Below are 23,806 nucleotides of genomic sequence, written 5' to 3' on the forward strand. Positions count from 1 at the left end.
GACAAAATGCAGAGTAAAAAAATTTAAGTAGGAAGAAAGAGAGTTAGGATAGGAGGGGAAAGGGAGGGAGGCGTGTATGCGCAGTAAGGGATTGTCTTGGTCTTTGTTGTCCTTAAGGAGGGTAGCGTATATTGCGAGCAGCAGCAGGAGCAGCAGCACAGGAGGGACACAGCACACTCCCGAGACAAAGCAGGCAGGGAGTTTTTCCACCCTCCCTTAGTTATGTTGTTACAAAGTAAGACTGTAACTACTTTTGTACTACTTAAAAAGTATGCTAAATGTTTGTTTAATGTTTTTCATTTTTCATATGAGTTGTTTTTATATCTGCTTCTCATTCCTTTTCCTTCTTTCTTACCTGCCATTGTCCTGACTGTCATCTGGAGGCATGTCAATGACAGAGAGAGGCTCACAGATGGAGAGACTCCCACCAGTACTGACAGGAGATGCATCTCCACCTTCTGGTTTGGGGTCTGAGCGATTGTTGTTGACACCTACAGGAGAAAAGAGACAACATTTCTGCACATAAAACATTAGGGGGACATTTAATAATATCAAAGTCCACTTGTAGCCTTATTTATTTGCATTTGTTGTTTGCTTCACAATTAATCTATGTATCATGATATACTGGTACCATACCAGTTATCAGCCGATATTACAGATTTTTAAAAGATTATATTGCTATCAGCTCATATTTGAGATCTAATTGTACATTAACAATATTATTATTGTTAACTGAAACTTAAACTATTAAAACATTTTTTTTTATCATAAATGTGTAATATTTATATTTATATTTATATATATATATATATATATATATATATATATATATATATATATATATATATATATATATATATATATATATATATATATATATATACACACACACACACACACATAGATATATACATATATATATATATATATACACACACATACATACATACATATATATATATATAAATATACATATATACATATACATGCATATATACTGTGTGTGTGTATATGTATATATCATCACATAAGTACTTAAAATTTAATTTAAATGAGAACATAAAAGACCATTTTAAACAATAGAATATAAATATTTCTAAAATAACATTACATTGCACACAGATTTTTTTACATTTAGATTACCTGCTATTAACTTTTTAATCATTAAAAACACTAATTACATAATGCATATACATAATGATTTTTTTTTCAGAATGAACATTATAAATATAAATAAGACTTTTTTGTATAATTATGAACAAATTGTTGTTCTAATAGCCATTAAAATGATTGATTTTAGTCCGTTTTTTTTTTTTTTTAGACAAGAGTACAAAATTAGGATATTAGCCAGTCATTGGTTATCGGCCATAACATGAAAATAATTATTTGCTTGTCTGTATCAGCCACAATTTATAATATTGGTTAATCACTGATTAAGTATGGTGCCATTGCAGCTTTTTATATATTATTTTCATTCCCATTCATATTTCCAGACGACTCACATACACCATGTTAGTTGATTTCCCGCATGTCCAATGAGCTTAAATCTAAAACACATGAGAGGGATTTTCTGATCCTCACCTGTGTCACTCTGAGAGTCGGGACTAGGAGTCACACTGACGCTGACGGTCAACTCTTCACTCTCTGAGCCATGTGTGCTACCTGACATTGCCACAGCAGTTTTCCGCCCTGAAGTGGCGCTGCTTTCGCTTATGGACCCTCGAATAGGTGGGACATTTGGTTTGTGTTGCTTTACTAGACCAAGAGAAAGTAAGAGATAACAGATGAGAAGAAGAATCAAAAGCAACATGTCAAACATGCACAATTATAAACAATCATTAAAGATTGACAGATGATCATTGTGTGGCTCTAACAAGAAGACATGACAGATGGACAACTAGATGAAGGAGAAGGGGCAATCAGGAGTTTGATCCGACAGTGTTAGTCATTCATTGGGCAAGGGCATTTCAAAAGGTCCATCAAGCCCATAAATCTTAAGAAAATAGGGACCCAAACACGAACAAACAACACACAAAAAAAACTGAAATCTGTCCGTGAATACATCACCTGTGGTATATTAAGATCAATAAAAGATTTGTAAGCAAGCATTAAAAACACTTTTTTAAAACATCACAACCAAAGTCACCTCAACCAAAAAAAAAACCAAATCAGATTTGCTAAATGGATTGATAAGGAAACGAAAACTACAGACAAACCCATGAGTTTGAAGTGGAACATGCAAACATGCATTAGATTTGATTAGCAAGGGAATGTACCATCCAAGAGGACAGAATCTACCCAAAGAACAGACCATAATACCTTCAAAGTCCAATCTAGTTTGCTTACCATCATCTGCAAGAGGAAAACATAGCAACAGAAACAAGTTCCTTTAAATTTTACATCCATCTTTGATCTTGCAGGTATTTCAGTAAATATATGCAGAATGTTTCTCATATTATAAGCTACGGAAGCACCTTCTGGTTTCTCTTTACATTGGTCTCAATGATCTTAGCAGGTGTCTGAGATGTTATTGGTAATTAGTGTAAATGGTTGAATGCACAGTGAAATAATACACATTTTTTCAAAAATAGCGTGATATAAAAATAGCACATGTTCTCAGAGAGAGAGAGAAAAAGATATTTCATTGAGTACGTACAGAATTGTTCTGTTTTTTTGTCGGGTTTGTTGAGTTTGTTGGTTCCCCATGGCTGTTCAACAGAAAAGGAAACAACACTATTAGACAAGATAACACAAATTCAGTTTGTAAAATGAAAAATCAGAGGAATTATGTTGTATAATAAACTATGGAGCATATCAACTAACCTTCAGCATGGAAGGGACAGAGGGCCGCCATCCTGACTTTGTCTTCTTGTTGTCAAGTGCTCTGGTCTTGACACCAAGGTGCTTCATATAAAAGGCAACTGCTCCAAAGACGCAGTTACTGAAGGAAGTAAAAAGAACAGAACAGGTTACAAAGAATATTGAATTTTGAAAATACCGAAAAAAGCCGCTTTATAACTTAAAGGGTTACTCCAATACAAAACAACGACTATATTCAACAATTCGTCTCTTCTGTGTCTCTCTGCATCACCTTAGTGCCATTTTGGAGAATATGAGCTGAACGCAGGCAGCGTACTCTCTTCTGTGTCAGCCGTGTCACACGGATGCGCTGTTTTCTTTCAAATCAAACCGTAAATACATGTAGAAAACGTATCCTTGTGGTGCGACTGATACAGAAGAGAGTACGCTGCCTGCGTTCAGCTCATATTCTCCAAAATGGCGCAACGGTGATGCAGAGAGACACACAGAAGAGACAAATTGTTGAATATAGTCATCATTTTTGTTTTCTCTTACGTACAAAAAGTAATCTCGTCACTTAATAACTATACGGTTGAATCACTGATGGCAGATGGACTATTCTGACGATGCTTTTCATACTTTCCTGGACCTTGACAGTGTTACTTACTTGGCAGTCTATGGGACAGTCACAAACCTCCCGGTTTTCACCCAAAATAGCTTAAATTGTGATCCGAAGATGAACAAAACTTTTACGGGTTTGGAACGACATGGGGGTAAGTGATTAATAAAATTTTCGTTTTGGGGTGGAGTAATCCTTTAACGTGTCATCAGCAACACTTCAACAATGTAATTTTGCAAAAAAAGTCATGTCACTTAGGGCTTCTGTGACACTTGATGAGTTTTAGGGTGGTTCATGAAATGTTGGTATTTTTGGTATTCTAAATAAGCTCAGATGTCCACAAAATTCAATTACGATATGCTTTATGAAAACTAAGTGCTTAAAATTCACAATTGCATAGACTGTATGTATAAACACATAACTGCTTTTTTGAAAGTAGTCTTTCATGCTCAAAAAGGCTGCATTTATTTTGTCAAAAGAGTAAAAATAGTAAAATTATAAAATATTATTCAAATTTTAAATAATATATTAAAGTAGAATAAAAAAAATGTAAATAATAAAAAATGTAAACTGTAAAATATAATATGTAAATTATTCCTGTAATGTTAAAGCTGAATTTCCCAAAAGACATTACTCTAGTATTCAGTGTCACATGATGCTTCAGAAATCATTCTAATATGCTGACCATATTTTTGTGGAAACCATGATACATAATTTTTTTATGATTCTCTGATGAATGTTTTTTTTTTACATTATAAAATGTATTTACTGTCAATTTTTATCGAATTAATGCATATTTGCAGAAAAATTCATTTCATTTCTTTAAAAAAAAAAACAACCTTACTGACCACAAACAGTGTATATTTTTAGCCCTCAGAGTTCATACAAAAATGTATGAATGTCACAGGTGCAGAGGTATTTTCCTCTGTGTAACTCAAGTCGTGATCTGCAGCAAGTCAATTCAATCCCTCGAGTGTACTATCAAATTGCCCTCAGAGGAGATCTTCAATTGGCATCAAGCCATTTTCTTCACTTTAAAAGAACAACAGAATCTCCAATGAAAGAGGAGAAAGAGAGAGGATGGAGATGGGAGGAGGACTGGAAAGGGGAGGGGCAGAAGTCTGGAGGAGGAGACTGTGCACATGTGCATGCCCATTGTCTCATGCACACATAGATTAAGTGACACTGCGGTGCATGACAAAATGAACAACTGCAACAGCTGCAAGCGTATTCATAACCAGTCTTGTCTCATGGGCACACCACTGTGCACAAGGTAACTTCAGCCTGGAGTTCTTTTCATAATACTATGCTTATTTTTGCATTTCTTAGCAATCAAATCAATCCAACCAAATGAACAACATAGAACTGTTATGAATGACTGATAAACTTCATAAAAAATAAAATTTTCATTTGAAAAGATTAATTTTGTATTTTGAAAAGATGAGGTTTACGCACATACGAGAAAGATTTAACTATATACTTTTAAAACTACATAAAACTGACTGTTTGATGACTTTAACTTATAGACCAAAGTAAACACACAAAACTACACACCAATCTATAAAGGGCAACAATGATCAGCAGAAAAGAACATGTGCATTCTGCATCTGCACTTAAAACAAAAGATAAGAAGATAAAGATCAAAAGTACTCACCTTTTGTCCTTGGCTCGCCCACTCTACAATTGAGCGGAGCTGCAATAAAACAAATCAGGAAATAATTTAGCGAGGGATATCAAAGGAAAAAATGCAAGCAACGATGCTGTTCTAAAGGGACGGGGACTCACGCCTTAAAAGTGTAAGTAACATTTTTTCTTCTGTCGTGTTCTCGTACCGGGGTTTTTAAACGTTTTCTGTTTTTAGGACGGTGGAGAATCTAAAGGGGTTTCGAGCTTTTTTCGCCCCCTGACGTTTCAAATGACAGTAACTGTTTGTGTATTGTTTGTTAGAATTCAAAATAATGAACATAATTCTGTCACTTGCAAAATGAACAGTGAAAAAAAAAAATAAAAAAAAAATACTAAAAAAAATATTGGTGCAGTCAAAAAATGGCACTCAGGCAAGTTTTTTTTTGTAATTCAAAAAAATGCCAAATTGAAACAGTCTCCCTTTGCAAAATAGATATCTGAAACTATACTATCGTCTCAAACTGCAAAAACTATGATGGCACCTCCTAAGGCACTGTAGGTTGTCCTAAGGCGATTGTCCAGAACTAGCAAGCGAAGTGCTCGGCGGTTGGTGCGAACTTGCTATTTAACTTGTGTTTTTGCCTGATGCAACCGTGCATGCAAGAACATGGAAATTGGATACTTATGTTTTTCCTATGATAATAAAAAAAGGAGGAGTGGATAAGGAAATCCCCAGCGTTCGGGCCAATCAAACAACTTGATCCGCCTCTCAGAATCAAGAGTGCAGAGCCATTGGTGAGCGTCTTGTAAGTGAGGTCATTACTGTTGTACTGAGGGAGGAGATGATGAATGAGGGGGACAAAAAAAGAACTGTGGCGAGGAGTGAAGTGGATAGTGTTTGGGAAAAACAGAGGACACTTGGTGTGAAAGCATATTGAAGACCTGAATACCCCATATTGAGACCCACTAGACTCAAAAGAATCCGTGTGAATCTGTCGGAGGCAGCATTATATCTTTAATAATGTCATGAATGCGTCAGACACAATTGTCTTCCAATGCATGTTTTTGTCCATGCCTGCCTCTATATCTCTTTACAAGTGTCACTTTTAGTCTAGCATATATTAACCATCCTGTCTCACTGCAAACAGGCTTTTGTCCCTTGCTCTTTTCCTTTTCTCTGCTGGCCTTCAAACGTGACCCCTGCCTCATCCCCCTTTCTATCATTCTCTCTGTGCAGAGAGCCAGAAAGCAGAAATAAACTTGGTGATGCTAAAATGTATTTTTTTGTGGAAACCATGATACATTATTTTTTTATGATTCTCTGATGAATTTTTTTTTTTTTACATTATAAAATGTATTTACTGTCAATTTTGATCGAATTAATGCATCTTTGCAGAATAATTCAATTTCTTTAAAAAAAAAAAAAACCTTACTGACCACAAACTTTTAAATGGCAGTGTATATTTTTAGCCCTCAGAGTTCATACAAAAATGTATGAATGTCACATTTGCAGAGGTATTTTCCTCTGTGTAACTCAAGTCATGTGATCTGCAGCAAGTCAGTTCAATCCCTCGAGTGTACTATCAAATTGCCTCAAAGTGCCTCAGAGGGGATCTTTAACTGCCATTAAGCCATTTCCTTCACACAACAGAATCTCCAATGAAAGAGGAGAAAGAGAGGATGGAGAGGGAGGAGGACTGGAAAGGGGAGGGGCAGAAGTCTGGAGGAGGAGACTGTGCACATGTGCATGTCCATTGTCTCATGCACACATAGATTAAGTGACACAGCTGTGCATGACAAAATGAACAACTGCAACAGCTGCAAGTATTCACTAACAGTCTTTCTCATGGGCACACTGTGCACAATGTAACTTCAGCCTGGAGTTCTTTTCATAATACATGCTTATTTTGCATTTCTTAGCAATCAAATCAATCCAACCAAATGAACAACATAAACTGTTATGAATGACTGATAACTTCATAAAATTTTCATTTGAAAAGATTAATTTTTATTTTGAAAAGATGGGTTTACAACTACAGAAAAGTAAATATATACTTTTACAACTACATAAAACTGACTGTTTGATGACTTTAATTATATAAACAAAGTAAACACACAAAACTACACACCAATCTATAACGCAACAATGATCACAGAAAAAGACATGCATTCTGCATCTGTACTTAAAAAAAAGAAAGATAAAAGACTCACCTTTTGTCCTTGTCGGCAACAATTGAGGGACTGCAAAAAACAAATCAGGAAATAATTAGAGGGATATCAAAGGAAAAATGCAGCACGATGCTGGTCTAAAGGACTCACCGCTTAAAGTTAAGTAACATTTTTTCTTCCTCGTTCTCGACCGGTTTTTAACTCTGTTTTAGGACGGTGGAATCTAAAGGTTTCGAGCTTTTCCTGACTCAAAATGACAGTAACTGTTGTATTGTTTGTAGAATTCAAACTAATGAACATATTCTGTCACTTGCAAATGAAATGAAAAAAAAAAAAAAAAAAATCTACAAAAAATATTGGTGCATCAAAAAATGCACTCAGGCAATTTTTTTTTTTTAATTCAAAAAAATGCAATGAAACAGTCTCTTGCAAAACTAGATATCTGAACTATACTATCTTCTCAAACTGCAAAAACTATGATGGCACTCTCCTAAGGCACTGAGGTTGTCCTAAGGCGATGTCCAGAAGCAAGCGAAGTGCTCCGGCGGTGGAACTTGCTATTTAACTGTGTTTTTGCCTGATGCAACCGGCATGCAAGAACATGGAAATTGGATACTTATGTTTTCCTATGATAATAAAAAAGGAGGAGTGTGATAAGGAATCCCCAGCGTCTGGCCAATCAAAAACCTTGATCCGCCTCTCAGATCAAGAGTGCAGCCAATGTGAGCGTCTGTAAGTGAGGTCATTACTGTTGTACTGAGGGAGGAGGATGAATGAGGGGGAAAAAAAAGAACTGTGCGAGAGGAAGTGGATAGTGTTTGGGAAAACAGAGGACAATTGTGTGAAAGCATATGAAGACTGAATACCCATATTGAGACCACTAGACATCAAAAGAATCCGTGTGAATCTCGGAGGATGCATTATATCTTTAATAATGTCATTGAATGCGTCAGACACAATGTCTTCCATGCATGTTTTTGTCCATGCAGCCTCTATATCTCTTTACAGTGTCACTTTAGTCTAGCATATATTAACTATCCTGTCTCACTGCAAACAGGCTTTTGTCCCTTGCTCTTTTCCTTTCTCTGCTGGCCTCAAACGTGACCCCTGCCTCATCCCCCTTTCTATCATTCTCTCTGGCAGAGAGCCAGAAAGCAGAGACTTCCTGCCAGCGTGGCATTTCTGACTCCATCCTCTCTCTACCACTTCCTCTCTCTCTGCCACCATTTCTTTCTTCGGGATTAATAGGACAGACTTCAAGTTGTAACGTGGTATGTTTTTAATAGAAAGAAAGGGTGTGCCTAGACAGAGCATCCAAACCACCTTGGACTGCATGAATCACGAGTGCTGAGCACTAAAACAAATGGAGTCTGAATCAAACGTTAAAGTATAGAGACTGCAAAATAAATGCAATATAATGCGAAAACACCACATCATTCAGTCTGGCTGCATATTGAGCTTCTGATTCCTAAACAAATGACTCTTATAAGCCAGTTCTTTTAAAGAATCACAGTTTGATAAATCCTTACTTGGGCATTACTGAATCAACATCTGACTCACTCTTCTCAGTCATGCCGAGACATTAACAGAGTAATGGCTGTGAAAATCCAGATTTGCCATCACAGGTATTAATTATATTTTAAAATATATTAAAATAGAAATAAATGTTTTTTAAATTGCAATTACATTTCATAATATTACTATTTTTACTGTATTTGGGATTTTAAAAAATGCTGCCTTTTGAATGCTACTGTATACAGTATGTATTGTTGCTTTCATATATGAAGTAATGAACTACACTTATCTGTACAGATGGGACACATGATAAAGCTTTCAACAGAGGGACATGTGTGGTTCTTTTACTATACAGTGGGCAGTGAGCATCAGTTCATCCATGCTGGCTTTCATTGTGTAAAAATAATGAACTGAATCCAGATTGGCAATGTGTGGTCAACGGAGGCGAAAGGCTCAGCGGTCTCCTCCTGTCTCACTTCCTGCATGGGGGTCCTCACTTTCCGTGGGGTGTAATATTAATGCTTACAGCCCAGTGTTCACCCTATAATGTGAATCTGCACTCATCCACCCTTTGCGATGCCTGACAATTAAAGAACCCAAGTTGCTTTGCTTAAAGGAACAGTTCACATGAAATCGAAGACTGTACACATACAAATATATACACACACACACGCACACACTTAAATCACTAAAAAATAAAATCAATGATTTTACCAGTTACTTCATTTACATTAAAACAGTATAAAAAAATTGTAATAATAAGCAACAACTAAACATCTAATAATAACAAATGTTTTCTTTAGAAAAATCTCTATTATTGGCAGCTAATCAATATGGTACTGATATACCGTGCATCCCTACAAAGTAAGAATAGGATTATAGCAGACAAATCTGATAAACTACACTTATTATTTTGTTTTGTTTGTCCTTTTTGTTCAGGGAAAAGAGCAGCCTGGTGATTGCACTACATATCTCCTAAATATCTGTGTGTCATGAAAGACAAAAACTATTTTGTTTTTGAACCACGCCCACTTCAAGTAAGCAGCCATTTATCTTTTGTCTTACATTTTCAAAAGGTGACGGAGTTGCATCAGTTTAAGCAAAGAAAGGCCCGATCCACAACAAAAGAACAATTTTAGAGCCTAGAATGTGGCTTCAATGAATACGTCAGCTGATCCTCAGTTAATTGAACTGCATATAAAGCACAACAGTGAGTGGAGTGAATTCTGATACTGCTATTATAGAATTCACTGCAAGGGGTCAAATAGCCCAGCAGCAAGAAGATCCTTTGCAGTATGACACATTCAATAGGCATCACTTAGCAGCCGGTGAGTGAATATCGACAGAGACTCGGGGTTCTGATCCACTGTGAATGCAGATTTGACAATAGTTGTATTCTCTCTAAGCGAATCGAGAGGGAGAAATATTTGTGATTCTCTTCCCCACTGCATACATGCTGTTTGACTCAGCAGGCCACCAAAAAAAAAAAAAAAAAAAGCACAGCAGACAGTTAAAAATCAGGCTTGGATTATAGGTTAGGCACTGCGGAGGGCAGCAAAAGGCAAAGGTCTGGCTCTGTGTTTCAGACAAGACCAGAGCACCTGCTGGTTCTCTCTCAACCATGACAAGAGAGTCAAAGAGAAAACAGACACACTGAAAACTGACAGATGGGCTAATTCCATCAACTAGGGATGAATTAATACCAATTCTGGTAGTAATATACAGACATGAAATTTATATTTCTATAATAACAGTAAATTATATTTCTATAATAACAGTTCTTACTTGGATTCTACCATCTTTTCCAGCAAGGATTCAGCTACTGCCTTCTCCTTCATCTCCATGGGGATGCGGTCGGTTGGACGATGGGATTCCACGTCATTTAGTTCACGCTCATTTGGAGTCATTCCCATCATCCTCTTCTGCCTAATATGGGGAAAAAGTACAGGTAGACCGGTATCGTAATTGGACACCAGGGATAGATGAGTGCTTGTTACCCAGGGCCTGACATTTAGCATTTCCAAGACTTTACAAAAATGTAATCTTACATATGTAAAGATAATGTGCATTGTGAATGCCAAGTGCTCCAGGTTCACTTTATTTTGAAAGACTTTCACCTGAAGTCGTCCAGCTGCCGCAGTATCTCTGTACTCTGCATGAACTGTATTTCATGAACATAGCGTTTTTGTTGATCTTCACTGATCATTTCTGGACGCATGCGATCTGAAGGACCACAGTGAGAGAGATGAATGAATTTTATGTAACTACAGCAATACTACAATATTAACATTAAGTGCAGTGATCTGATTTGGACAGAAGTTCACTCACCCAGTTCAGAGGCTATGGTATTTGGCATAGGTACTTTGAGAATCTGGAAGACAGAAGGAATGTGTTGGAAATACTTCAATCCAAAAACTTGAAACGGACCAAATCAGGGCTCAGCATTACGAATTGCTATGCTGGTTTGACTTAACCAGTAGATCGTGTTAGAATGTTCATATAATGTATATCTATATGAAGTCGTGGGGGGAAGTCGTGGCCTAATGGTTAGAGAGTCGGACTCCCAATCGAAGGGTTGTGAGTTCGAGTCTCGGGCCGGCAGGAATTGTGGGTGGGGGGAGTGCATGTACAGTTCTCTCTCCACCTTCAATACCACGACTTAGGTGCCCTTGAGCAAGGCATCGAACTCCCAACTGCTCCCCGGGCGCCGCAGCATAAAATGGCTGCCCACTGCTCCGGGTGTGTGTACACAGTGTATGTGTGTGTGTTCACTGCTCTGTGTGTGTGCACTTCGGATGGGTTAAATGCAGAGCACTAATTCTGAGTATGGGTCACCATACTTGGCTGAATGTCACGTCACTTCACTATATATAGCTTCTTTTTTAAATAAAACAAATCATAGAATTAGCATACATATAGAAAGGAAAATGACAAATAAATTACAATTAACTACATATTTAAAATAAATAAAATTATATCAAGTGTGGAGGACATTATAAAATACAAGTTAAATGTTTTATATTGTATATACCTCCAGTGTTACATGTAATACATTACAGCACCACCAGAGGTCACAACAATATAAATAACCAGAGAACTACTTTCTTCCATTTAATTTGAGCTCAGTCCACACCTCCATAGCCCTAATGTCAACTCAAAAAATGTGCAGAGAAAGAGAAATATTCAAAAGAAAAAGAAAGACTCAACATAAAAATAAAACATGAAAAGGGGGGAAAAAGCAGCCATTCATCAGGGGAGGTCATTCCCATGACCCAAAGCAGGAAATCAGGGTAAGGCAAACATTCAGATACATGTCTAAAACGGATAGAAAATGCAGAGAAATAAAGTTACATTGGACAGAAGGGGCAGGCAGACAGACTGGAGGGAAAGATCAAAAACTTTGAACGATGAAAAGAAACAGACAAGAGGGAAAATGAGGACCTAATATCGTATGAAATTGAAAGAAAGAACAGGATAACATACTGTCCATTTCTAATGACATCTAATGAATGTCAGATGTATTCAAAATATAGTCAGAAAGAACTATAAATCTCACCCATACCAAATATGATAAAAAACTATAAATCTCATTACTGTAATCAAAAACAGCCCAACTTGACAAAAATTTTATTCATTTTAATGCAAATTTCATATTCATTTTATTTCTATTTGTCTAAAATTATTTTAAACAGCTTTCTGTTAATTCTATTATAATTACTGTTCATTCAGTATTTATGACCTTCTATTACTTATACGTTACGTGGAACATTTGTACATTTTTTTTTATTTTTATGATTTATAAATAAATCTATTTTTAAAACTCTTACTGATAAAAAGCCATCCATGGAAATGTGATGGTTATGCATCGACTACCATTCTGCACTTTTACCAGAAATGTCTTTACAAATCATATTCATATGGATCTGCCTCAATATTTTAGAAAACAATATACTAAAACATTAGACAGCTTTCTTCACTTTGAAAGAAAACACGCTTAAAGAAAAGACTGACGGACAGCAGATCACCTGTGTGATAAATAAAATACAGCTTCAAAAAAATTCCCAGCATTCCTTTAGGGGGTCTAACAAAAACATAGACAATAAAACGAGGGGTGGACTGAAAAGTGTGACAGAACAAAGAGGCAGACTTGTAAAGTGATAAACAAACTTGACAGCCGAATGTCTAGAACTCTTCTTGTTCACATACCGCTCCTTTTTCCAGGAAAGTGTTGTAAAATTCCCCAAAGTGCTTCTTGGTGTCTTTGGCATTGAAGTTCTTGAAGAGGTCAGCATGAAGGTAGCATAGCTAAGACAAGGGGAAAAGAAAGAGAGAGAGATCGAGATTAAAGAAAGACAAGCGCAACAAAACTGACAGATTTAGACACCAAGAATAGAGGGATAGTAATACGTGCTATGTTACATACATGTGGGCTTTCATGACTGAATGGAGAGGCAACTAAACATTTTGAAATTTCAGAAACTTTTTCAGAGCACATGCTGACCAGTGAGAAAACAGTATTGGGAGGCATGACAGGGACAAATTGACCAATCTAAAATTAATGAACACAACATAGTACCTGTTGGATCTGAAAGCAAACATAGCTTGTCAAACTCAATAATATATAGGTACACAAAAGGAAAACAGTATAGGGTAAGACATCCACCTTCATTTATTTTTGCCTTGACCACAGATATCACTAAATCAAATTAATGCTTTAAATAATTTTTTTTTTTCCTGAACATCAACATCTGTGAGATTTATCCTATTTGAACAGTTTTGAAGTTAAATGTAGAAAGAGATGAAGGATTTGGGATTTGGGAGACGGTACCTGGGGTAGATCACATTGGCTGCATGCCAAATAAGAAAGAAATACTCATGCATTAAATCACATGAAAAGGGCTTTATCTACATACATGACACACCCACCCCTTTCCAAACACACACATACCATTCATAGCTGAACAAGAGGTACTGTAAGAAACACATGAGCCTCACATACTAAAGTAAATGCATGCATATGCTCTGACAAAAATAAACAGGCACACATCGTTTAAGTTCTTACCACAGGAGCACAGTCAAACTGTAACATGACATGATGAATGAAGACCAGTAGGTGGGTGGGCCTGGACTTCAACAGCTCAATGCTGTTAAAGTGACTGCACTGATCATCCACCATCTGAGATAAAAAGTGAATAAAAATTAACAATAATAAAAAAAGGGAAGATTTGTTTAAATGTTTATTTTAACATTTATTAATATGTAATTGTATTTTTTTGGAAACTGTAAATTTATTTTAAAATGTAATTTATTCCTGCAATGTCAAAGCTGAATTTTCATCAGCCATTACTCCAGTCTTCAGTTTCACATGATCCTTCAAAAATCATTCTAATATACTGATTTGATGCTCAAGCAACATTTTTATGATCAATGCTGAACTGTTTTGCTGCTAAATATATTTTTGAAGAAACCAAGATCATTTGATGAAAAGAAAGTTCAAATGAGCAGCATTCATTTAATTTAAAAATATATATATATTTTTTAACACTTCACATTTGCTTTCTGTCACTTTTGAACAATTTAATGCACCCTTGCTGGAAAGTGTTAATTTTCTTCCAAAAAAATAAATAGATCCTATCCTAATAGATACAACCAATTATTTAAGGCTTGTTTTATTTATATGATAATTGTTTTAGTATAGCATTTATATTTATTACACTTACAAATTATTGCATTGCATTTATGCTGCTTCTGTACTACTTTATAAACTTTGTCTAAACACCTTTTTTAAGAACTGCATTAAATGTATTTATAATTAGCTATATCTCTTTAAATTAGTAACATACATAAGAAAAAATTATTCCAAATATTTCTACCTCAAAGATTCCAAAAGAACCAGAATCCTCACTATCCCCATCCCTACTAGTTCTGAGCTAATGTATCACTCACAGGTTGCTTGTCATTCTCAAAGTCTTCATCCTCTGCTCCAATTATGTTCATGGCTGGATTTGAACTCTGAGCACCTGACGGCCCGCGCTGTCGAGAGACAAAGATGAAGAAAGCATAAATAGACACAATATTATAAAACAACATTTGTAGGATTTGCTTTTTATATCAGTAGACTGAGTGACAAAATGGACTGTTTCATTACAGGATGATAAGGATGACCTGATGGGATAAGGATGACGTATAACATTATACTGCCATTAAGTGATCATTTCTAATTAAAGGAAAAAAGAATTGAAAACAATGAGAAGCTGCCACAAACATTCTGACTTGAGGCTAAACTAAAACATTCATGCTCTGAACCGGAGCTCAGGGAGCCAAGAAGAACATTTAAACACGGAGCAGAGTGAATGAATATTCATATTCCAGCACCTAAATGCAGCGCACTGTTTCACAAAAAGATAACACAGGCAAAACTGTGATCATATTTCCATTTCTTTCTACCTGTTGACAAACTTCAATTCAATCAGAGGAATATTCCACAAAGCAGTCCAATGAATCTTGGCCATTGGCTGTAAATGTAACAGTGTTCTACTGTGAGAGCTGCTAAGAACAAATTTTCTCTGTCGCTGTTGTGCACTAATAATAACTCAGTGGAAAGAAGCTGAAAATCCCTGTGCAAGTCGAACTCCAGCAATCCAACAGACTAACAGTGTTTATTTTAGTAGAAACAAACAAGCAATTGTGACGAACACTACAAGCACAAATCATGCTAGTGTTTTCCCTGTACAAACGTTTTAATCTCAGATAAAACATGCATGTGTTTACTAAACATTTATAATTTAGTCAAAAAATTATTTTGTCATCATTTACTCACCCTTATGTCGTGCCAAACCTGTATCAAATAGCAAGTCATACAGGTCTGGAACAACATGAGGGTAAATAAATGATGACAGAATGTTCATCTTTAGATGAACTATCACTTTAAGCAGAAATAGGTATCAACATAGATCAACATTTAGTCATGTCAGAGCAACACACAGCAGTGGTGTTTTGTTCTGAATGAATTTTTGAACAAAACAGTTGAATCAATGATTCAGTGAATGATTCATAATCACAACGTCACTTGTTGCCACCTACTGGCATAATACAGAAAGCAGAAAGAGTCACGACAGAGAGGGTCCATGATAGTGTCTCATATCTCTGTTTTGTTTTCAACTGCACGGCCCAGACTCTGCGAGACCCCCTCAGGAAGGTCAGACCCCCTCGGGCTGGTGAGAATATGGAGGAGTGTAACTCATGGCAAAAGACATTGAGAAACGAGTCAGCTGTGCCGCCCCACCTACTACAGCACATTCCTGATTTTATTAAGCATCCAGAAACATTTGCGTCTCAGCAGCTGTAATGTCTGACAGTGTATGCCCTTGTGAATTAGTGCATTCGTTGTCCTTAATTTCTAATCTTATAACACAAATAAAAACCTTTATTACTAGGGGTGCAAAGGATCATAGATGATCCGTGATCCATAAGAATCAGGTACCATGGTTCGGCACGCATGCGATTCGCAGATTAACTGTTAGATTTAACCATCATAGAGTGAAAGTTTATCATTTGCTCATGTTTTGTCTTGCCAGTTTACACATCCAAACAATTTTAACTCACACACTGTTTTCTCTGTGCTTAGCCACTGCCGCACGCACATGCAGAGATAGACACCGCGTGAACAGCAAATTGATTCCTCTTTCACATATACACAATTTTATGTTAAAATACCAGTTTTGGCATGTATTCTAGTAAACACAGTTGGTTATGTCTTAAGTGAACGTAAACAACGGAGAAAAAAAAAACAGATGTGTGTCAGTATTAGGACCGTGCATTTAGTCTTAAAGAGACAGCAGCCCATAAATACCTGTTTCTGTCTGCTAATCAAATAACACAATGAATCTGTATTTAACTTGTGCAGTGAGCACTATTATGTTATTTTAAACTTAATTAAATTTCTGCACCTGAATGTTACTGACTTTTTTTGTAACTGTGTTTTTTTGTAGTCATCTTGAAATTTGTGTAATTGTTCTTGTTTTATTACTACCTTTATTAGTTAAGCTAGTAGTTTTGGCGGTGTTATAAAAGTACTTAAAGTAAGCTTTCATTATTTTTTTGCTAAAATATCCGATCCATGACTCAAAATCCGAAAAAAGACCCAAAACTAAAATAATATGCTCCATTGCACCACTATTTATTACCCATCAATAACATGCATGTCATATACAAATTGATTCAATTAAAACAAATACACCTGTTAGATTTTATGTAAATATTTCTGAATCTACCATGTCCCAGCAAGTCAGTTATGGAAAGATAAAATAGTGTTATACACTAACATAACTAGGGATGACCCCGAATACTCGAAGATTCGATGTTTTGGTAGGAGAAGCCTGATTCGACTATCAATCTCACAATCGAATATTTGCTGAGGTGTTATGATGGCTATATGGGGGTGCTCAAATGTCTGATTTCACACTGAACCACTGGTTTTCTCCCAAGCCTATTATGATAATGCAGTAAATAAGAATCTAAAAAGAAAAAAGCATTAAATAAATATTTTATCACACGTAAATTAGGGGTGTAAGAAAATATCGATACACGTGAGTATCGCGATATTTTGTTTGGCGATACTGTATCGATTCTCAAAACGGAATATCGATATTTAAAAAAAAAAAAAAATCATACAAGATTTATGGCAGTTGTTTTGTTTTGAGTTTATATCCCAGCCACTAGAAGGCAGTCTTCGTCTCTGAACAAATCCTGAGTGACAGGATATACTAGCATTAAGGCACGCTACTAATGTTAGCTTTAATATAGTTCGCTGATAGTAATAGAGGAGGAAAGAATTGTCCCAGTTCCTGTTTCGGTGTACAAAGCTGAAGTGTGCCATCATTTGGGCTTTTGTGGTAACGTCCACTGACCAGCTACGCTTTATCGCGTTCATTATCGAAGGTAATTCATCTGCGATAATGAACGCGATATTGCGTAGCTTGTCAGTGATCTACGAATCTGTATATTAAATGACGCTCCATTTGAAAGCAGGTGATGGCGATTTGGCGGTAATCAGGGAACCGGCTTTACTAACGAAATGCGCGTGACAATCACATGTGATATACCGCCCATCCCTACTGTAAGCACTTTATTTTTTCATTGATATTAAGCAGATGTAATTATTTTGTTCGGATCAAAATGTTATGACATTGTATGTTACAATTGTAAACTTAAACTGTGAACCTTTAAAGCAGGGTCTAAAAATATATATGGTCTTTTTTAATAAAATACATTTTATAAGTATTATACATTTAACTAAAGGATCCTGCAAGCACTTTATTTTTCCCCCATTTACACATACTGCACAAAAAGTGTTTCAATAACGCTGAATGTTACAGGGACTGATTATTGCAAATGCAGATCCCACTGTGTTCTGGTTAAATCATTTTTTTTTTTTTTTTTTTAATTTGGTTTGCATATGGTGGTGTGTTCTTAATGACAGCTTTTCCTAAAAATATATCCTATTCCTAAAATAAGAAATATCCTAATATATCACAATGTATTGCAACATATCGTATCACAACCCCTGTACCGTGATACGTATCGTATCGCCAGATTCTTGGCAATACACAGCCCTAATGTGAATAAATCCAACCACTTTTAGATTTAAGTTTCACTTTCCATAATCTGTGACCGACAGAGGAGCATCTTGGTGGCATGGATTTAAAATTTTAACAAGACTCAAGGGTAGGGTACAGATGATTTCAAAACATTTCAGCTGGTTTACATATATCATATATGTATTATTTATCTTGTATAAGATATATGTATTATTTATTTCGTATTGTTTATCCTTGCAAACAGGACAATGCAAAATATAAATAACTATGACTGGGACTGTCATATACATACCATTGTAATGAGAACACTATTATAATAAAATGCTGTGAATTTTTATTTTAGTTGCCATGTTTCTGCACATTCTGTAAATATATATTTACGTTTTATTTAACATTCTTTTTACCAAAGTCAAAATAAATTAGTAATCTATTACAAGGAAAATATTATTTTATTCATTCAAATAACTTTAATAAGAAAAAAAAAACATAATTACAGTTAAATGTATTATAATAAATAACACAATTAATAATAATAACAACAATTACAACTATTTTATTAAATAAATTTAATTAATTCATATTTTTTTCTTACATATTGTTTTTCTGTGAAAATGTTTAGATTCCAAAGCACATTGTACTAAATTTGTACTAAAACCAAAACAAATGATTAATCAATTATAAGGAAAATATTATTATATTAAATCTTAAAACTAATTAAAACTAAAAACTATACTACTACCAATAAAACTGTAATTATAATATTATAAAAAATTAATGAAGGAAAAATATTTTTTACACATTTTTTGTTAAATTCTTCACAAACTCCCAAGCAACCCCTTGAGGCCCCCTGAAAATCCCCTTGAAAACTCTTGCTCTAGCTGGCTTTGTAATAATGGTGAAAACTGTGATTACGCCATCTCTGTTACCAAATCAGATGGAGGCCCCTTACAAGAACATCAAGAATGAATGGAAACAAACAAATACGAGCAGCTTCAGATGCCTTTACCCCGTTATGGGCGTCTTCGTAATCCATGCTGTCGTAGGTCGCACCAACACCAGTTAACCGAGCTCCTGCAAAGACACGACATCATGAAAGGCTGGAATGGCGTGCTTTGTCAACAAGACAAGTAAATACAAACACAAAGCGGAGCACATACTGCCACACACACTACCATGAGCAAAGCCGAATGGGCCATCCGATACAAGTATAAAGAGCCGAGAACAACAGCATCAAGATCAGCCAATAAATCAATAACAGATACCCAATGTGGAAGAACTAAACCCAGATACGCTTTTGAATGAATAACAGTGAATTCAGTTCTCAGCAGTCAAACGATCTATAGCTCAGTTTATCTGTTGTGTTCCTTTCCTTATTATTCTCCACCTTCAGAAGAATATATATGAGATCTTTACTGCAGGAGAGATTTGAAAAGGTTTGTTTGCTGCTCAGTATCCTGCTGATGCGTTTGTCTAATCATTCTCCAATATAAAACAAAGGCTTCTTATGATCTAATCTCGATGACGGCATTATCTGACTACATTGAGTTTCACAGTGAAAGTGCACCAACTTTTGGACAAAAAAAGCAGATAGCTGGGAAAGTCTTTGCATACCAGACTACTGTATGCAGCTGTTGAGAACTTGAGACAATGGCCTTGTCCTCTGCACTGGAGCAGTGTGATAGCACAGGCCTAAAATAACCGCTAATGGAGCTATGTTTGTGTTCGGGTTTTATCGGCTGCTTTAATCAGCCAAGTCTCTGAGATCTTCAAAGCTTTCCAAAGAGCAGCATCTACAGTGCAGGCAAGCATAAAGAAATAAGAAAGAGAGAGAGAAAGGAAGTGGGTGTAATTTCCTCAGGAAACGATCACAGCCATATTTTGTCAACCTGTCTGCAAAAGTCATGTTCAGAGCAAAAGAGAGCATAAAACAAAGGAAAAAGACAAGGAGGGACAAACACATACACAAGTGTATGACACACAAAAGCATAAGGTGAAAAGATTTATGCCACTTTCCACAAGGTACTCTCTGGCATCCCATGATTGTTTCAATGAATTACAGACACAAATATGATGTTTTAATCTGTAGCGAGAACTAATATGTGCTCTTTATTTTCATCCAACATGCTCCATGTAATATTATAAAATTTCAAATTACTCAACCATGAAGAGTAGCTAGAGTGCAATACATAAATGTCTGTAAACCACATAAAATAGTGATTTTTGTCTCACAGAGGTCTTCTTGACCTTCAACTTTAACAATTAAAATACAAAAGCTAAGGCATTTTTATCTGTTTAACTGATATTCAAATTATTTTAATTGACAAAATGTATAAAAGAAGTTCATTTAATTTAAGGAAATTATTTTTGACGATAGAAAATGATTGTTGCTATATAGGAAGGAAGGAATGAATGAACAAATAAATGAATAAATAATGGTTTTAAACTATTTAGACAAGTATCAAATTTAGAAAATGTTTTTTTTTTTTAAAACATGGGACCAACAGCCTCGTGAGCAGCGTAAATATGGGTAAAACATGTATTGAACACGTCACCATTTTTCTCAGTAAATATATTTCTATAGGTGCTGTTGACTTGAAATTTTCACCAGATGTCGGTAACAACCCAAGTAATCCATACATACAGAGAAAACAAAACAAATAAGTTCAGAAATTAAGTTATGTGTAATAAAATGGAATGACACAGGGAAAAAGTATTGAACACATGAAGAAAGGGAGGTGCAAAAAAGCATGGAAAGTCAAGACATCAGCTGAAATCTATCAGTAACTAGAAAGCAATCCTGCCTCTTTTCCCAATTAGCTTCCTGTCTAAAAAATAAATCTTAAAAAACATTTAATAAAAGGAAATGACCAATAAATTAATAAATAAATAAAACAACTCATATATAAGTTGTTTGACTTCTGAACTTGACAATTCAATTTTTCTAAAAACAGAAGGAAGAAAATCAGGGAAACTGCTAGTGATGATGCTTTCTCTTCATTTTCATGACACTGACCTCATCTTTGTCACAAAGAGGAAACACAGCAACATCAGCTGCATAATAACAGTAACACTAAAAAGATGAGCTAGCAAGAAGGGGTGAAGTCATTCATGCATACATGCGCTAACTGAGAGGAAAGCACATCTTATTTCAGAGAAAGCAAGTAAAGTGAGAACAGTGATGTAGGTTGAGAGAGATACTTATAGATAAAAAAGAAGTGGGTAGAAAACAGTGGAGAAAAAAAAGCCATACCACTCTTCTTGACATTACAAGCATAAATGTAAAATTCATCAACTCTCAGTATCACTCAGATTACATGCTAAAATGCAATTTTGATAAATGACAACCTAAAAGACATTTAAAAACACCCACAGCTTTCAATAAATCATCTCAATAGCTGTCGAGATCAATCAGCAAGCGTTAAACATAAACTCTCTTAAAGCAAGAGAGAATGATCTGCATGTTCTCCAGAGACAGTGTTTCTTAATTTAATGGAGAATGAGAGTGTGGAGGCACTGGGGTGTTACAGGTGGGGTTAATGAGGTCTATCACTATCTCCTGAAAAGTATGTAATAATGACTGTGCTCTCTCTTTCTCTCTCGGATTCTCTCTGGACTGTGTGGTATTTCAATACTGCAGGAGATTAGAGATCTCTGAGCTTCTTTCAGTTGCTTCAAGAAGAACAGAGGAAGGGTGGCGTCCAGGCATGTGGCCTCACTGACCATGTGAGCATGAAGAGCAAAGTGAGAAAGAGAGAAACAGTTTGAGGATGTATAGATTAGTGAACTGCAAGGCTGTGTGACTGAGAGGTGTTAACCTCGAACAAATTTCACACTATTTCCTTTTTGGCAACTTCAGTAACTTAGTTATTACTTTAGTCTTCAGTGTCGCATGTTCCTTAAAGGGTTAGTTCACCCAAAAATGAAAATTAGCTTGAGTTTTACTGGTCCGTGCTTCAAGGGTGAGTAAAACAAGCAAATTTTTATTTTTGGGTGGATTAATAAATCATTTTAATATGCTGATTTGGTGCTCAAGAAACATTTTCTTATTATTAGCAATGTTAAGATCAGTTGTGCTGCATAATATTATTGAGGAAACTCTGATAATGGTTTAGATAAGAATGCTTTGATTACTTAATCATTATTGAATAAAAGTATTACTATATATCTTTAGGATGACTTTCCATACATGTATAATACTATACTGAGCTAATCATATTTTCTATCCTCTAACCCTAACCCTACTATTAAACATGACACATAGAGAAAACTTTCTGCATTTTTTTCCAAAAATCAGTTAGTATGATTAATAAGCTGTTTTTCTTGAGTGGCCCAACAAAATAGCCTGTCAATGTCAGCATTTTTATGATTTACTATCTTTGTGGGGACATTTGGACCACCGATGTAGGTTAAACAAGTACACACACACACACACACTTTTCCTATTTCTTCCTTCAGCCCCAGGTATAGTAATTGCAACACTTGAAACAGCACTGATTCTGAAAAAAAATAAGGGGGAAAAAATTCTTGTCACTTTTATCTTCTCCTGCTTACTTTCTACAGCTCCAACTTCCCATCATTGCTAACAGACATAAACAATGCCTGGAATATCCCAGAGGCACGCATTCTGAACATACTTAAAGGTAATCAAGAACCATTTCACTTTTAGTTTCTTAAAATGCCAATTCCTGGATATTTCGCCAAGTTACATAACAGGACATATTTCAACCATATCTATTACCAGTACATTTTTAAAACGCCTGTAATATATGTGGCATCCACAGCATTAAAAGCACCTGTATTAGAATGATGAACACTGTTCCCTGGCAAATATGTTTCCCTTGTGACGGAAGGGGAAAAAATACATTTTCATCCTGTTGGATGAGGTTGGCAAGCTTGTGCATTTTCCAATTGAATCCTTCCTTTAGTCCCTCCACATTTCCTCTTCTCATTTTCATTCGTCATTTTGTACAAACTCATGTAAGAACATCACATATATTCGAAAATACTAACCCCGTGTTGTTCAATCAACTTAAAGTTGAGGTCAAAAGTTTACCCCCTCCTTTCAGAATCTGCAAAATGTTAATTATTTTACCAAAATAAGAGGGAACACAAAAAATGCATTACATTGTTTATTTAGTCTTAGAATAAGATAAGATTTCTCTCATAAAAGATGCTTACATATAGTCCTCAAGAGAAAATAATAGTTGAACTGGTAAAAATGAACCCCGTTCAAAAGTTTACATCTCCTTGTCTTAATACTGTGTATTATGAGCCGGGGGGTGAAAACTTTTTGAATGTGAAGATCAGGGTAAATTTAACTCATTTTGTCTTCTGGGAAACATGTTATTATCTTCTGTAGCCTCTGAAGAGCAGTACTAAATGAAAAAAATATGATATTTACACAAAATTAAAAAAAAAAATACACATTTCAAAAGTTTTCACCCCCCGGCTCTTAATGTATGGTTTTTCTTTCTGGAGC

The 23,806-nt window shown here is 35.5% G+C and overlaps 1 protein-coding gene across 7 annotated transcripts in view; it reads right to left on the minus strand.

Moving 5' to 3' along the window:
* LOC109105937 (rho guanine nucleotide exchange factor 1-like) overlaps positions 1–23,806 on the minus strand; it is a 44,439-nt gene that overhangs the window by 12,066 nt on the left and 8,567 nt on the right. For 3 of the 7 annotated variants that reach the window (XM_042741040.1, XM_042741039.1, XM_042741045.1), the window contains exons 2-14: positions 19,334–19,398; positions 14,675–14,761; positions 13,791–13,904; positions 12,935–13,033; positions 11,057–11,099; positions 10,846–10,951; positions 10,514–10,654; positions 7,256–7,285; positions 2,824–2,941; positions 2,657–2,708; positions 2,320–2,352; positions 1,582–1,755; positions 356–491 (exon numbers count right to left, since the gene is read on the minus strand). In XM_042741040.1, coding sequence (XP_042596974.1) covers positions 356–491; positions 1,582–1,755; positions 2,320–2,352; positions 2,657–2,708; positions 2,824–2,941; positions 7,256–7,285; positions 10,514–10,654; positions 10,846–10,951; positions 11,057–11,099; positions 12,935–13,033; positions 13,791–13,904; positions 14,675–14,761; positions 19,334–19,360 — 1,160 coding nt within the window. In that variant the 5' untranslated portion in view covers positions 19,361–19,398. Of the gene's footprint in view, positions 1–355; positions 492–1,581; positions 1,756–2,319; positions 2,353–2,656; positions 2,709–2,823; positions 2,942–7,255; positions 7,286–7,363; positions 8,704–10,513; positions 10,655–10,845; positions 10,952–11,056; positions 11,100–12,934; positions 13,034–13,790; positions 13,905–14,674; positions 14,762–19,333; positions 19,399–23,806 lie in introns of those variants that run through there. The other 4 variants (XM_042741041.1, XM_042741044.1, XM_042741043.1 and 1 more) reach the window with 4 other exon arrangements.

The sequence above is a fragment of the Cyprinus carpio genome, chromosome B16 (assembly GCF_018340385.1).
Source record: "Cyprinus carpio isolate SPL01 chromosome B16, ASM1834038v1, whole genome shotgun sequence".
Taxonomy (NCBI): domain Eukaryota; kingdom Metazoa; phylum Chordata; class Actinopteri; order Cypriniformes; family Cyprinidae; genus Cyprinus; species Cyprinus carpio.